Source organism: Salmo trutta, chromosome 3, assembly GCF_901001165.1.
Source record: "Salmo trutta chromosome 3, fSalTru1.1, whole genome shotgun sequence".
Lineage (NCBI taxonomy): Eukaryota > Metazoa > Chordata > Actinopteri > Salmoniformes > Salmonidae > Salmo > Salmo trutta.
Window position 1 is genome coordinate 37,424,901 of NC_042959.1, and position 17,553 is coordinate 37,442,453.

Genomic DNA, 17,553 nt, shown 5'->3' on the forward strand with positions numbered 1-17,553 from the left:
CTATTTCATCCTTCCACAACATATAGTCCCGAAACAAATCTAGGGTTGCTACCCGACATATCGAAGGGTTTGTGCTGATTGTACGGACATTGTGACAGCCGGTTAAATGGCGTCCCTTGACCAGGCAAGAACAAGATGTATGTCAGGAGAAGTGCAGTATTGTCATAAGGAGAGGTATACTTGGAATACGGAGGAGGAATGGAGGGAAAAAGAGAGGCAGAGGAGGTTTAAGAGAGAGAGGGAGGAAAAGAGTGAGCTTGAGTTGGTTAAAAATGGTGGAAAAAGGGCAGATGGTTTGTTAAAGAAGAATGGTAGAAAGTGTAAGCAGAGTGAGCTGAAGACAGGAGGAGAAATGGAAGTGAATGAGGGTGAGGTATCGGAGGTGGTAGGTGTGGTGAAGTTCTCAAAGCCCAAGGCTTGCACCGAGGGTCAGGATGAAGAGGAGTCTGGAAAAAGTGGACCCTTGCCTTTTGGCTGATCCATTTGTGGTTTCAGTGTAGGTGAAAACAGAGTTGGGTGCTGTGGAATCGGTGAGGGTAAGCAGAAGTGGTCTTGCGATAATAGTTTGTGTTTCTGCTGGTCAGAGGGAGAAGGCGCTCCATGTTAAACAAATTGGGGCAAGAAATGTGAATTATTTTGCTCTCAAGAAAAGGGCACCATTGAAAGGAGTGATTACTAGGGTAGCAGTAAATGTAAAAGTTGACCAACTGAAGGAGAAGATTCCCAGTGTTTGTAATGCTCGTCGTTTGGTGCGACACAGACAGGGTGGCGTGAGTGGTGAAACAGAAGAATCATTGTCTGTTCTTTTGAGTTTTGATGTTGAGTCTTTGCCCCACAAAGTGATGTTAGGATATATAAGCTATCCTGTACAAGCTTTTGTGCCAAATACATTACGTTGTTACAGGTGTCAAGCTTATGGGCATGTGGCAGCAATGTGTAGGAGGGAGGTTCCTAGGTGTGAGAGGTGTGCAGAAGGGCATGAAACAAAGGAATGCATAGCATTGGGGAAAGTTGTGGTATGTGTTAATTGTAGGGGTGCTCATGGGGCTGGGGATCAGAAATGTCCCGTGCGAGAGAGGCAGGTTGAAGTTTCCAGGGTTAGAGTAGTGCAGGAGTTGATATATGCTGAGACAGTGAAGAAAGTAGAGGAAGATGGGTCAAGGGGGAGGGATCCTGAGAGGAGTGGTGTGAGTAGTAGATCTGTACCAGTACAGAGGGATAGGCCAACAAGTGATATATGTTTCAGTAAGATTGGATTTTTTGCATTTATAGCAATGGTTATCAACTGTACTGCAGGGATGGAACATGAGTCGCAGAAAATGGAGCTTGTGGTGGCAGCTGCAGAGAGGCATTTGGGTGTGCGAGACTTGACATCAGAAGAGTTACAGGGTGTATTAAGAGGTGGTGTCCCATCCTTTCAGGTTGTTGGCCTGAGGTAGGACTAAATAGATTTAAATAGTGGAGTAGGGTGGTGTTCTTTTTTATTATTTGATTTATGTATTCTTTTTTTTGTGAGTGTTGTGTTAGATGGTAGGGGTTTTGTTTATTTTTTTCAAGCAATGTATAAGGGAGTTGTACTCCAGTCTAGTAGGTGGCAGTAATGCAACATTTATTGGAAGCCGATAGCCAATAAAATCACCGAAGAAGAAGGGTTGCTACCCAAGCCATCTGGTCGTTCGTTCTATTGCTTCGGTTGACAGAGACACGACACAGTTGTTCAGTCTTTTTGTTCTGTATCTACGGATGCGACCCAGTCGTTTGTTCTAAATGTTCTATTGCCATACTGGCTGGCAACGTTCGTATCTATTGCTTGCTAGCTAACCAACTACGGCTAACATGCTGACCAGACCGGACACGTCGCGTGCGCAAGCGTCGCAAAATAAATTTAGAAATCCATGTTATTCAATTATTGCACCCACACTGCTCAAGCGCGCCAACGAGCGTCAGCACTGAACTCCTTTCTATTTCTGATGCAGATCGCGCTGAAAAGTCCTGCCTCTCCCATCTCCTCATTGGTTTATAGAAGCAGGTACCCAAGTACCATCTCCTCATTGGTTATACCCACGTGGGTGATTGAAAGACGAACTGTGTTGCCGGTCGTCGTGGTAATACTATGAAAGTTTAGATGCCGATCACCATATAAGTTCAAAGATCAAAAAGCCTGGAAGGAGGAGAGATGACTAGAAACGATTCGGTTGGCCGTTTTACGTGTGGATTAATTGTAGTAGAGGTCCTTGTGCATTTCAGGTAAAATAACAACTCAATGTTTATATCCCAGGACAAATTAGCTAGCAACAGCAAGCTAGCTAAATAGGACAAATTAGCTAGCAAGTGCAAGTGTCCCCAAATTAATGTCATTGGTTCAGAGTTTGTTTTGATATTTTAACCTGCGTGTCGTGATCGCGTTTGGTGTAGGGGGACAAAATACATTTATGCACGATAGCGCACGCGCGCAGCCGGTTTGGGTTCCGTGTAACTTACAGTCAAATCAAACAGTGCAGACAGAATAACAACAGTAGCTGCATTTGTTGAAGCTGTTTTCTCTAGTGACATTTATTTGGATACATCCATAACAATGCACTAATGAGGCACGATTTCGCCTGGCATAGAAAACGTGCTCTCTCGTTAGGACACTGTTGTTCAGAGGGGCTAGCCAACAACACAGCTAACACAATAACTTCAAACTGAAGCTGGAAAGACAGCAAACTAGCTGCACTTGGTTTTGTTAAACCTTTTTTCAATTGACATTTCTTTGGATATCTATATCGATAAAAATGATGCCAGCTGATTCATGAATTCGACTAGTTGAGAAACGCTGCCTCTCATCCCGACTCCTACACGTTCATTACTATGGGATTTGACAGTTGGAGATGGAATTTGAATATTGAAACAATGTTGCAGATGTCGGAGAGACAAACAGTAAGGTTTATACAAATCTCCGCTGTTGAAAACAAAATGTTAGTCTAAAAGAAATGTGCGATAATGTCTAGATTTTTATAGTGGAGATCAAGTTTATAACTTCCCTGTCTGGGCTGATGAGACAGTGGATTGCACAGTCAGATGGAATCGAGCAAGTAGGCATTTTAACGTCATAGATTTAGCCGGTGGTGACTTGTGGAATAGACACCGGCTGGAATGCACTTTTAACCAATCAGCATTCAGTATTAGACCCACCCGTTGTATAATTCTTCCAACGCCACCCCTTTTGTGACAAAAAACTACATTGCACTGCGCTACTCGTAGAGCTTGTTGTATGTTTTAGTCTCTGAAAACACTATAATCAAAGAATTACCTTGGTGATTAGGTCCCCTATTCAAACCATATCCTGGATCCGGTGTCAGAGCAGTGAATGAACTAGAAAAGGACTAAGGATCATAGCCATAGAAAACCTTTCCTGTCGCGGAGCCTATGTATACGCTCTCCCTCTCTTTAAGTCTCTTGTGTTGCCTTCCCTGCTCTATTCTGAGCTGCTAGAGCTCTATGCTAGACAGAGCTCTATTCTAGGACACCACACACAGAGCTCCAACTGACTCACCTTAACCAAAGGCCTGACAGGTTTCAGATGCAGGCTCCTGCTGCAATGGCGATGCCCGCTGTTGCTGCTGCCCTCTTTGTGTGATTCCAGGCCCGTGGGCACGTTAGGGGGGGACAGCAGGAGCTTTTTCAGCTGTAGGGGGACATGGGTTGGGACAACTGTAATGTACATGTCTGCCAATAAATCAATCAATCAGCAGAACATACAGTAGCATCAACGTGTATTATCACTCTTGACATGACTCATCCACTCGCAAATGTATTTCCCCCTCTTTATTCTCCTCCTTCATCCAGCGTTTGAACAATATAGCGCTCAAACCGAAGCTGGCAGGAGGAAGCTGTGTGAATATAAGATCAAACGGAAATGCGATTCTATAGCTCTCCCGCGCACTTTGCAATGGGGCGGTAATGCTGTAGCATTGCATTTCAAACGGAGATTTTACTTCCTCACATTTCCTTCATTACACTTTGAGGCAGCATCGCATGTGAAATCATCAGATGATATAAATCTGCTTACAACAACAATCCCCTAAGCTGCACTGGTTTTGGCACAGACTGAGGATAGCACCGGAGCGCCTACTGTAGATGTGAGGGAATGATGCGGCTGGTTATGTTTGGCTGATAACTAAATACTGTCTGGTCCTATACGTCATGTTTAGAGGCTTGTTGAAACAGATGATGAAATAGATGAGTAGAGTGCTAATTGAGTTGCCCATCCCTGTCAGCATGTGCCAACTTGGCATGGGCTTCAATGGTGCCTCTCAGTGTTTCATTGAGGAAGTGAAGGGGCGCTGAAGGTTTCCATCTCTTGTGTACAAAGTTCTGTTGGCACGCCAGGCCGATCCATGCCATGAAAGACTACTCTACTCTGGCCCACTTCCTGGCCTGCCTGGCTCAATGCAGCCCTTGTTCTCTGCCTGCTTACAACCTCATACACGCACACACACTGTCTTGCACACTCAGGCATGCACACAATTTTAGAGAACGTTTTAGAGAGAACTTTGATTCTTTTTTTGACAATTTCCTGCAATTCTAGACATTTCTCCATGGAGCTGAGAGACGTTTTAAAGCTAATTTCCTGTGATGCTACACATTTTGGCATGGAGCTGAGAGAAAATGTTGCAGTTTTAAAGTGAATTTCCTGCGATTCTATGCATTTTGCCATGGCTAATGCCATGTTATTTCACTCAAACATAATAACAAAATCAATACTGCTAAATTAATTGCTTTTGGAATTTTCCATTCTCTCTGACTGTCTAGCTTTTGTTTTGGTGATTATTAGTTCTCAAAGATTATATTATAAAAATATATATATATAGGTCCATTATCTTTTCTACATACTTTATATCTGCTTTTAGTCGTTTAAAAGTTTACACTGAAAGCCTTCTTCCATCCCGATTATTTGGGGTAATTAATTAATTTCCCCAAAACATTTCTTTACACTGTTTGGTCTTAGGCGGCCTGAAAAAACACTTAGGCGGCCCACCCAAGGATTTCCATGGCAAAAGCACACACACACACACACACACACACACACACACACACACACACACACACACACACACACACACAGAGATCAGCTGCAGTTACAGCTCCTGCCAGCAGAGGGAGTCCTCCTCCACTCACACACCAGTGATGACAACACCAGCGTCACATGCAACAAATCCTCTAGGCTGTCTCTGGGATGGAAAGGGACTGACAGGCAGGGAGGGAGGTGGACTGGTACATGTCACCATGTTAAACCACATTTCACCATATGGATGGGCCCTTTTTTTGTGAAAGTGGTGGCATCTCATTGGCCATCATTCCACTCTTCTAGCCCATAGGATCTACGTTATGTATAGTTGTTCATGACTTAGTATGCACAACAACAGTTGCATAATACCAGTTTTTGCTAATTTTGTCTTATTGCTGTTATCAGTGCCTACTGATACCAGCTCCTATTAAGATTCTTAAGCCATCTAAGGACATCGTGAGGGACATGTAATCAATTTGTGAAGAATGTCCCTTCAGTAGGTGTGTGTGTGTGTGTGTGTGTGTGTGTGTGTATATATATATATATATATATATATATATATATATATATATTACACTGCTCAAAAAATAAAGGGAACACTTAAACAACACAATGTAACTCCAAGTCAATCACACTTCTGTGAAATCAAACTGTCCACTTAGGAAGCAACACTGATTGACAATAAATTTCACATGCTGTTGTGCAAATGGAATAGACAACAGGTGGAAATTATAGGCAATTAGCAAGACACCCCCAATAAAGGAGTGGTTCTGCAGGTGGTGACCACAGACCACTTCTCAGTTCCTATGCTTCCTGGCTGATGTTTTGGTCACTTTTGAATGCTGGCGGTGCTTTCACTCTAGTGGTAGCATGAGACGGAGTCTACAACCCACACAAGTGGCTCAGGTAGTGCAGCTCATCCAGGATGGCACATCAATGCGAGCTGTGGCAAGAAGGTTTGCTGTGTCTGTCAGCGTAGTGTCCAGAGCATGGAGGCGCTACCAGGAGACAGGCCAGTACATCAGGAGGCCGTAGGAGGGCAACAACCCAGCAGCAGGACCGCTACCTCCGCCTTTGTGCAAGGAGGAGCAGGAGGAGCACTGCCAGAACCCTGCAAAATGACCTCCAGCAGGCCACAAATGTGCATGTGTCTGCTCAAAACGGTCAGAAACAGACTCCACGAGGGTGGTATGAGGGCCCGACGTCCACAGGTGGGGGTTGTGCTTACAGCCCAACACCGTGCAGGACGTTTGGCATTTGCCAGAGAACACCAAGATTGGCAAATTCGCCACTGTCGCCCTGTGCTCTTCACAGATGAAAGCAGGTTCACACTGAGCACATGTGACAGATGTGACAGAGTCTGGAGACGCCGTGGAGAACATTCTGCTGCCTGCAACATCCTCCAGCATGACCGGTTTGGCGGTGGGTCAGTCATGGTGTGGGGTGGCATTTATTTGGGGGGCACAGCCCTCCATGTGCTCGCCAGAGGTAGCCTGACTGCCATTAGGTACCGAGATGAGATCCTCAGACCCCTTGTGAGACCATATGCTGGTGCGGTTGGCCCTGGGTTCCTCCTAATGCAAGACAATGCTAGACCTCATGTGGCTGGAGTGTGTCAGCAGTTCCTGCAAGAGGAAGGCATTGATGCTATGGACTACCCGTTCCCCAGACCTGAATCCAATTGAGCACATCTGGGACATCATGTCTCGCTCCATCCACCAACGCCACGTTGCACCACAGACTGTCCAGGAGTTGGCGGATGCTTTAGTCCAGGTCTGGGAGGAGATCCCTCAGGAGACCATCCGCCACCTCATCAGGAGCATGCCCAGGCGTTGTAGGGAGGTCATACAGGCACGTGGAGGCCACACACACTACTGAGCCTCATTTTGACTTGTTTTAAGGACATTACATCAAAGTTGGATCAGCCTGTAGTGTGGTTTTTCACTTTAATTTTGAGTGTGACTCCAAATCCAGACCTCCATGGGTTGATAAATTGGATTTCCATTGATTATTTTTGTGTGATTTTGTTGTCAGCACATTCAACTATGTAAAGAAAAAAGTATTTAATAAGATTATTTCATTCATTCAGATCTAAGATGTGTTATTTTAGTGTTCCCTTTATTTCTTTGAGCAGTATATATATATATATATATACACACACACAGTCTGCATGTTATCCTGTAATTTCAATTATCTCTGAGAGACAGAGTGAGTAGGGGAAGTGAGTGAACATGTAGGTATGTACATAGCTCGTTTCACTCAGAGCTGTAACACAACAGGACCTTTGTAACCCTTGCCTTGATCATGTGAGATCTCTGTGTCTCTTTAAACCCAGTCCAAAGTGTGTGTGTCCGTTTGAAACTTAAGGAAGTATGTCGGCTTTATTGTGGACGAGAACAATAAGGACGTGTTACAGAACAATAAGGACGTGTTACAGAACAATAAGGACGTGTTACAGAACAATAAGGACGTGTTACAGAACAATAAGGATGTGTTACAGAACAATAAGAGGACATACAGTATATTACACCAGACTACTTGGTTCACTTGCATGCTCATCCGAGCACACCGAATAGCAGCCAGCCAAATGTTTCCTAATGTAATGAAATCCTATCGTATTCTCTGTAAAAGACACCCGTTTTCTGTTGCAATCCGGAACAAGCATGAGTAGATAGGGGACAACAGTTGAAAAGGAAAAACATGTTTTTCCTGGAAGCGTGGTTCTGAGAGGAGAGGGGTGCAGGGGAGAGAGGGGTGGAGGGGAGAGAGGGGTGGAGGCATCCCTGCAGGACAGTGTGAAAAGAGGAGAGGGGTGGGGGGGGTGTGAGGGGGGAGAATGGGGACAAGGGGGAATAGTGGAGAAAGGGAGGGACTGGGTCACAGGGCACTCTGCATCAGGGTTGGCTCCACAGTTTAACTGCTGGAGCTATAGGAGGCTGGGCTAGGTCCTAGGAGGCAGACATGGGCATGAGAGTAGTATATTACCCCTTTTAAGATGGCAAAGGAGTGAGAGAGAAGTAGAACAATGGGGGGAAGGGGAAAAAAGGAAGATTTAATGAGAGTTAGGGGAGATGGGGGGGGGGGGGTCAAAAAGAGGTGAGAGCCACAGTTTCTTTAAGAGACCATAGTTGTGATCCAGCCAGGTTGCCTGCCTGTGCCTGCCGGTAAAAAGCATTCTTATTAGAAGTAGTGGTTGCTAAAAAGAATGGAAAAGCCCAAAATGAGAAAAATTCAGACCTTTGTTGCCTATCATACCCATGCTGTGGGGTAGTCAGAGCAGAGGCCCATCCAAATCCACCTTAAACAGTGAGGAAGGGTTCTTACTAGAGACGGGTCTTCTGTCTCTGAGCTCAGGGAGCCGTCACTCAGGGAGCCTGAAGGAAAGGGAAGGTCCTCCTCAGACCCCTCCCCCAGCGAGGGAAACACAGACAGCCCCCCCACCTCGTCCTCCACCATGCCGTCCAGGCTGTCTGTGAGAGCAGCCAGCAGCGCTGCATTCTCATCTTCTATCTGGGGAGGGCAGGAGAGAGAGAGAGAAGGCATCAGTGAACGCACTACCCACTTACAACACAGTTCATTCCCCTCTTCTAGGGGGCAGGATGGGGGGGGTGTAAGTGAGGATACCACCCACTTATAGTACAACACAGTTAGTTCCTTACAACACAGAGTATTCTGCTTTTAAATTCCACTCTTTCCCTGTAGTCTGAGGGGCGCCAACCATCCACACACTGTGTTGTTCGTTTCAACAGCAGCCATCTTGCTAAGAAGCATCGAGTCTGGTGGTGGGATGATAGCGGAGAGGAGACAGCCTACGGGAAGTGAGCGAGGTTTCATTTTACACCCCCCCACCCTTCCATCTGAAGGTTAAATGAACTAAGCTGGGAGATCAATGGATTCCACACAGGCATCCAAAACAAGGACCAGAGGGAATCGTCCCAATCCAACTTCTACTCTACGTCTCCAAAATCAATCTGAACAAGGGATTATAATCAAGTGGATGGTAAGGTAAAATAGACCCAGGAACAAGTGTTGTGTTAGTGGATGATGTTTATGAACACATTATACGAGATCTGTGCATTAGACAGATTGATAACGATAATTGAGGGGAATTCTAAGATGGGAGTCTACAACCTTATCAGAGACTCAGACTGTAGCCTCTTCAGTTTACCACTAATGTAGTCCACTGTGTAGTCTAGTCCTACGCCATAGGAGTCTACAGCCATATCTCAGGGCTATTCTAGTCCTAGTCCCCATATTGGAGTTCCATTACATAGGTGTGGGAGGGGGTGGTCCTGGTGGAATCCTAGCCTGGTAGCCAGATCAGTTTCTAAGACAGCACAAACAGATCTGGGACCAGGCTAGTGGAATCCTTAGGGGGGGGGGGGGTCTCACCTCAAAGAACTCAGGGTCTCCTGTGCTGTACTGGATGGAGGCAGCGGAGATGTCTGATTGGTCGTTGCACCAGTGGAGCTCGCTGAGGCAGTTGACTGAGTCAAAGTCGCTGGCGTCCAGCTGAGAGAGGTCAATGTCAGGGAAGTCAGTGTCCAGGCGGTCCGAGCAGACCTCCTCCTCCCCATACTGTAGAAAGAGAGAGAGGGAAGGAGGGAGTGGAGGAAGAAGAGGGAGGAAAGGTCAGTTTAGACTCTTGTTATATCAAAGGGCGACACATTAAGAAATACAGTACATTGAAGATATCTTATAAAATATCAAATCGTTTGGAAAGTTCATGGGAATAATCATCAGCAATTAGTACGCTCATGTTAATGACACAGTGAGTAAACTAGTACAGTACAGTACAGTACAGTGTGGTTGTCAATGACACAGAGCCCTCTGAAAGAGACAGTCCCCCTAATCTCTCTGCACATGCTCAGTATAACTAATGGACATAGGGATGAAACATGCGCCACACAAAGTCACGAGACTGAGACCACCGTCTCCTAATGAGCCCTAGTGAAAGACTGAGACCACCGTCTCCTAATGAGCCCTAGTGAAAGACTGAGACCACCGTCTCCTAATGAGCCCTAGTGAAAGACTGAGACCACCGTCTCCTAATGAGCCCTAGTGAAAGACTGAGACTGAGACCACCGTCTCCTAATGAGCCCTAGTGAAAGACTGAGACCACTGTCTCCTAATGAGCCCTAGTGAAAGACTGAGACTGAGACCACCGTCTCCTAATGAGCCCTAGTGAAAGACTGAGACCACTGTCTCCTAATGAGCCCTAGTGAAAGACTGAGACCACCGTCTCCTAATGAGCCCTAGTGAACGGATAGTAAAAGTATTTTGGGGTATAAGCCAGTGTGAAGGGAAGTGACTCTAGTCACCTCAGGGGAGAGATGGAAACCACATTTCATGGAGAGAGGGACAGAACAGGAAATAGGCTATGCCTGTGGAGAGTGGAGCTGGAGAGGAGGACATGGAGGAGACTTGTACTGTGTGTGTGTGTGTGTGTGTGTGTGTGTGTGTGTGTGTGTGTGTGTGTGTTGCTGATAGCCTTCTCCACCTGTTGTCTTTGGCATGCCAGAAGAGGGGACACTTCAGGTGTGTCAGGTGTGCCTGACTTTGACAATGCAGTTTGCAGGAGGTCCCTAGCCTAGCCTAGCCTAGCCACAACCTGAAAATCCTGTGCCACAGAGCCCTAGCTATGCATCTTTGATGAGTGACTAACACTAAATACTCCAGCTCTGTTTCACGTCGCAACCGTCTCCGCTAACCAATCCAATCCAATTCCACTCATTTCATTAAACTGGCTTGGGGTCAGCCCGGTTTCAACCAATCATCAGCCATCACTTCCAAAGACGCTTTTCTGGGGACAATGAGATGGGCAGTCGCATAGAAACAAGTAGAACAAGTGTCATTTTGTCCTTTCTAACACATATATGTGCCACAAACTAATCGGTGCCTCCTTGTCTAGTTAGTGAGATGTACCCAAACCTTATCACAGGAAGGATGTGTTCTCTTTGATACAACACCAACCCTCAGTGACATTTTAGCAACTGTTTGTTGGATCAAAGACTAGGGTGTAATAAATTGATACCATTTATGAGTTCATAAATTGCAGATGTAGAGCAACACAGTTGTAGTGTGTGTGCCATTGCAATGATCAAATGACTGGTTACTCAAGCAAACTGAATTAAGAGGTGCTGAGAGAGAGAGAGAGAGAGAGAGGTGGCAGCAGCCTGGCTGGTGTGATATCTCAGAAGTTGACTCATCCCCTCCCCCTAGCTAAGTTTACCCCTCCACCACCCCCCTCCATCCTCCTTCTCTCCCCCTCTAGTCCCTCTCAGGAAAATAAGAGGCCAGGCTAATCAATTTCAACAATGTCCGACCGTTCTTTATTTCCAGGCAGGCTTTGTTTTTTTACCTGTTTTTTCCCCTCCCTTCTCTCCAGTCTCCTTTGCAGACTGCCTGGATATCAATCAATAAAAAACATCCTTGGGCTCTGAAGGTTTAAGGTCACAGGCAGAACGGTCAGGCACACACACATGTCCTTGCGCACACACACACACACAGACTGCTAACGCATTTGCAGTTACTTGAAGGATGTGACATGGACATGCATAATGACCCATTATCAGGAGCAGTCACAGCAGCCATGCTCTATGTAGCAGAGGACATAAGAGTGGCAGATTGAATCACATACCAGAACCACACCATTGCCTTATTTGAAGTGGATCTGGCCTCCGGAATCATTTAGTCATATCACATGCTGCTCACACACTGACTGTGGGGATAATGGGAGTGAGCATTAGAAGCCACTCCATTCAACTCAAGGGTCTTCTCCTCTGACACTCCACCCACCAATCCACACTGGTGGCCAATCAACTGAACTGAACACCAAGGCCACGTTCAGTAGCCAAACGTTGCAGATAGAAATGCCACAAATAGAGCCGACGTGATTCCTTACTCTACATATCAGAAAGGGGTGTTTGTTCTACTTAGCATATTTCTAACCGAACGTTCCCAAAACGTTGTGTCCTGCTAAATGTGCCCCAGTTCAGGAATCAAAACGCAGGAATCGTCTAAAGCCACGTCTATGTGCCGCGGTGCGGATTGATGCTAAGTCAAAACAAGGTTTTTCAACAATAATCAACGTTTCAAATGCAGAGTAGATATTGTCCTGAGTGCCTCTAAAAGGAAAAATGTGTCACCTGACAAAATAAGCTAGGCACTTCGGTGTTCTAAAGTGGCATTAGCAACTTCCAATTAAGACATGAAAACAGTGTTAGCTCAGCCCCGTTTATTTATTTCACCTTTATCTAAGCAAATAAGTCAATTGAGAACCAATTCTTATTTAGAACAACGACACGGCCAAGAGGCATAGCAGGCCCTGTGTTGTGTGGAACTACATACAGAGATAATTGTGCTACTGTAGGTAGGCTGCCGTATCATTGTTAATCCAGCCATAACCTACTATCAAGAACACCAGCACCCTCCTTTCAGCTCTTCTGTTCTTATCTCCGTGTTCTTACTTTTTCTGTCTTCCACCTCACACCTCGTTCTCTCGCTCCCTCTCAGCTGCTATGGGGGACATGTATACCACCACCGCTCATATATGTGACATCAACAGAAGGCCTAAGGTGACCAGAACACTTGGGCGGTGGGGGGGGAGCAGTATGGAATGTCAACTATGCACTCTTTTAGATGTCCCTGTCTGCTTACAACCAACAGCCTTAATATGCTGCATTCAAAATAGGAAGGGAGGGGTGGGAAGAAAAAAAAGAATAGAATCAATGCTTTGTTGAATTTCCATTTGGGTTCGCTTAGGCGACGCTTTCCTCTCCGTTCATTCAAAAAACGGCAATGACATCTATATCGACTCCCCACGAAACTAATTACAGGCGGCATATGAAGGATCTCTATAGCGTGTGTTGTGTTATATAAAACTCACAGTCACAAGTGCAGTCATGTGCTACAAGGTCAGTGGAACAAGTCGCACAGTGCGGGTCACTGCTGCTCTCTCTCTCCCAAAGCACAACCATACAAGGACAACCTGTAGGCTAGTGAGGACAGGGAGCATTGACTACTATTACAAATACTGTTGCTAAGATCACCGTGGTGTCTGGATTGTGAATGAATAGACAACTACAGTGCAATGACATCTTAAAAAGGAAGAGGTTAAGGAGGGTTGTAAAGCCAACTGAACTGACAGACAACGGTCCTTAACTTTAAGGCCTTCAAAAGAGAAATAGTAAACCCTTTGCTTTGAGGTATCTTACTATGCCCATCAAAAGGGCTCAACTCCACATCAGAGAGAGAGAGAGGGAGAGCGAGCTCCTGTCCTAAACTCCTGACTGTCCAACCTTTGGGAATTTCTGATGAGGGGGGAGGAAAAAAGGACCAGCCCTTGAGATTCAGCAATACCTACCAAGTCCTGTGATTTAATAAGCAAACAGGTTGCTCATTCATCTCCAGCACTTTCTAGCTAATAGGCTCTTATCTAGGTGCCCTGTTCCCTTTGAGCCCCTTGCTATCTAAGGTATGTTATATATAGCTGTTATCCTCAGTCTTATGACTGGCTCTTACACAAGCTGCTTGTGACGAGCCAGCCAGGCTTTATATTCTGGCCATGCCAAATGCAGATGCGCTCTGCTCTATTCAGCCTCTCCAGGAAACAGACACGCAGACGGCTAGACAGTTAGGAAGCCAGACAGACACGCATACACACAAAAACACACACGACACTCAAGCTGTAACTGTAAATGCAAATGAATGGACTAGATGGGTTCAATCCAACGTCATCAATCGTTTCATTTAACAAATCCACAACAAACAAATAGCCAGCATGTCTATAATACTCCTCTAGGAGTCTCTGTAGTCTTGCACTATGAGGAGTAGTGAAGACAAGTAAAGTCTAGCTGTGAGGTCAAAGGTCAATGTGCGTCCTGTTTTTTTCCCCTGACCCTCGACCACATGACAGCTAGCCTAACGTGACTAATATGACCCATCTCTAGAAACAGACGGACTAACTGAATATTGACGAGAGAGAGAGGCTTTTGATGAATGAAACTCCAAATTGGCAAGCACTTGTCCTGCTTGAGTTGTGACTTGTGAGTGGTGGCTATTAGATTTGTTCCTCATGAGAAGCCTCTCTGAAAGAAGGATGTCTCCTCTCTAACCATTTTTATTAACTGCCAACAGTCGGTTAGTAGAAGAAGTAGGTCAGTTAAAGTGGGATCTGGGAGAGCCATGTACTATACACTCAATTACTGATTGTTCCTGTCATGGCCATCATTCAGTGGGATTGATACGTAAGTCTTCCTTACAGGTCCGGTAAGCAGTTTATTACTTTGTTTAGCCTGGGTACAGTGTCCTTATGGCTTAAAATGGAGTTCCTGAGTGCCCCTCTCGGTCCCATCAGACATTGGCTCACTTTCAGCGCACCTTTTATCTCCCATGAAGCAACAGGACGATTGCTGTAATTAGATATGCATCTTATTGAGCTCCTGTTTGAGGACCCAAGGAGAAGTATCCAGGAAAAATAAGAAAGGCCTATTGTATTTGGGAAGTGAGAATGTATTGAGTTGAGTCCATCTTGCTAAACAACACAGTTGGCAGTACAGTTGGCTAATATATCCATTGTGGTGGTGCCACTCCAAACTGTCCATTGTTTTGTGTTTTGTGGTGTTCGTTTACGATGCAGAACTGGGGGTTATTGTCTTGGAAACCTTCTTAACCCCTGTTTATTTTCTAGGGATTGTCGAGATTTAACGCGAATTAGAACAACTGCGGTGTTTGGATTGGGGGACCTTCCTCTGGCCACTGCTTACTCTTGTGGAATAGATCCTTTACACTCACCTAACCTCTATCCAACCCCTCACTGACAGTCACACTCTGACAGTAACATACTGTAATCTGTTCTCTATCCAGACAGGAACAAACGCCCACGGCGACACTAAATCTGGACTAAATCAGCCACCGGCTGGTGTGAAGAAGGGCTGATGACGATCGAAGGCCGATTCTGACAGATGACCCAATATTAGCTGTGCTCTGACCTAGAGAAGTTATTACGGGACCCTTGTGTTCCTTGGACGGCCTCAGCAGTCACCAAACAGTGCAGTAGCCACACCCCTTTTGAATCCCATTTAACTGTTGTCAGATTAGTAGTCAAACTAAGTCTGAGTGGTCCTGGATGAGGCGCGTATCAAGTGCGCGTCAAGGACGTCCACGGTGCGGGGGAAGAGGTGGGCGATGCTGAGATGGAGGAGGGATGGAGGGAGAAGAGCACTGGGCTCTCAGGCACACAATCTCTCTCCACTAGGTAGGACAGTAATGGGATCTGATTGGAAAGCGGATTCAGTGCTTAGAATAAGGGCTTTGATAGTCTACCAGTTCATTCAGGGGTAGATCTTTGCATTAGAAAGGAATGGACAATAGGTTACCAGTTTAAGACTGGGGTTGAAGAGGAACAAGAATACAGTTAACTATAGTAGCTCTTCCTAACAGAGTCAAATATCTGGTGCTTGCAGATCGAGTTGTTCCCAGGGATAGTTTGTACTACAGGCTAGTTGCAACACTAGTGATTCATCACCTGTAAATCAGCGTATCTGATGCTCTTTTCAATAACGTCATTATCAATTAGCGCCTGCTGATTAAACCAACCCCTACTCAAAAAAACACTACTTTGTTACTATAGGTAATGTGTCAATCACATTGTGTGTGCGATAGGAACCAACCATGCCAGACAGAATAGGATGGCGTACAGGTATAATTTAGGCTTATTGAAACCAAGCTCCACTGTAGTAACAGATTGACACTTTCACCACTCCTCCTCGCTCTACTACGCAAACCTCTGGTTGCTGAGACTTTCCTGTCACGTGTCATCTGACGCGTGACAGAAATTATTTCACTCCCATTATTTTTAACTGTCATCACTTGGTAATCTAGGGCCCTTAAGGCCCTGTTTGTAAATCCTTAACGAGATTGGAGAGAATGGTGAAGGGCCTTATCGGCAAGGGCAGGGCAAGAGATCACAAGGGTTAACAAGTCTCTTAGTCCGTCTGAAATTTGCAGTTTGTATGTGACGACTGGACAGGAATGTGTTTATATTTACATTGTACAACTACACTGTCTGTATGTCAAGCCCTTGTAATTTACATTAGGTACAGACTATGCAAATATCATAGCCTAGGCTAAATCTCCATTTTGCGTAGAATCAGATGACTGACAACTTCCCTTCTTACATCATAACTGGCACCTTTCCTCGCTTTGGTTTTAGAGACAGCTCATTCTGAGAAACCTTCCTAAACTCACCTGTTCTGACTCTGATCCTACACTGACTACTATACTGGACCAGCTTACACTCCTTCAGAACCGCAGAATCCACCACCAATCCCCCGGCATTGACCCTAAATCCCCCCCCCCCCCGCCTCGCTACTCCTCTCTGGCGACGGTGATGCGTCCTGATTAATTACACTGCCTGTAGAGGCACAAAGGCCGACCACTGCAGAAAGAGATACCGTTGCTGCAGACACTCAACCCTCCTATTTTAATAAGCAGTATGTGAGGATACAGGGAGAATAACTGCAATGACCGACTTGGTGAAGTGCAACTTGGGAGTCTGGGGTCCTCCTGGGGAGGTAACATGATTCAGTAACACTGGGAGAACATGTTATTCAAATCTGATCATCAATTATTAAAAGGCAAATTAAGTGGCGCCATCATGAGTATCTAAACTTAAGATGGCAAAATACAGACAGATCCCACAATGTTATATGTACTGTACATCATATAGGCTGTGAAATCGTACATTTACCTTTTTTAAACACGCCAAAATCTAGACATCGTTTGCTAAATACTTTAGTCTGAGACTGCCATCATTGAATTTGTTTGTGGTGACGAGGGGCACAAGGCACGCTGTACAAAATAAAGTCATCAGCGGTTGGATCGTCTCTAACCAATCAGAGTATCAAAGCCAATGACATATTTTCAAACCACCGCGTTACCATGTGTGTTCTGGCTCTGGCCCAACCCATTGGTTTCTGGACCAATCAGACGGCCCCGAATGTGTTCACATTCGGTGAAGGCTCAAGAAGGAACTCAGATCCAGACTCATTGCAGAGAAGAAACTAACGTTTGTGGGCATGGCGTAGCGTTTGGTTGGAGCTGGGTAGCCAGGCAAGCCAAAATCTTCGTACACTCAACAGCATGTCAATACTTGAAACAGCGCTCAGATGTGGTCAAAATAAGACTGCCGGCGTTTAAAATAAATACTGCGAGAGGGATGAGAGAAGGGAAAGCGTGCCATCCTGTCTTGATATACATTTTTGATTGCTTCTTTTGGATCGTCTCTTCTTTTCTACTGGAGGACTCCATTACCATCCTATGAGTGCAGAGCTTTGTCAAGTGCTGTCGGGGCTGTCTGCAGCACCAACCTGGGAGCAGCCAGCCCATCCAACAGGGTAATGAGATGGAGACTGGAGCGACCAGGGGAGTAGAGAGAGACAGGCTGGCTGAGACAAATGGGCATGGCAGCATTAGCAATGAGAGCTAATGATCACCCAAAA

The 17,553-nt window shown here is 45.6% G+C and overlaps 1 protein-coding gene across 1 annotated transcript in view; it reads right to left on the reverse strand.

The window, feature by feature from the left end:
• The window catches only part of LOC115174749 (peroxisome proliferator-activated receptor gamma coactivator 1-beta), a 56,893-nt gene that overhangs the window by 10,532 nt on the left and 28,808 nt on the right, over positions 1-17,553 (reverse strand). The window contains exons 2-4 of the mRNA XM_029733575.1: positions 9,443-9,628; positions 8,375-8,560; positions 3,536-3,667 (exon numbers count right to left, since the gene is read on the reverse strand). Of these exons, the coding sequence (XP_029589435.1) occupies positions 3,536-3,667; positions 8,375-8,560; positions 9,443-9,628 (504 nt within the window). The remainder of the gene's footprint in view (positions 1-3,535; positions 3,668-8,374; positions 8,561-9,442; positions 9,629-17,553) is intronic.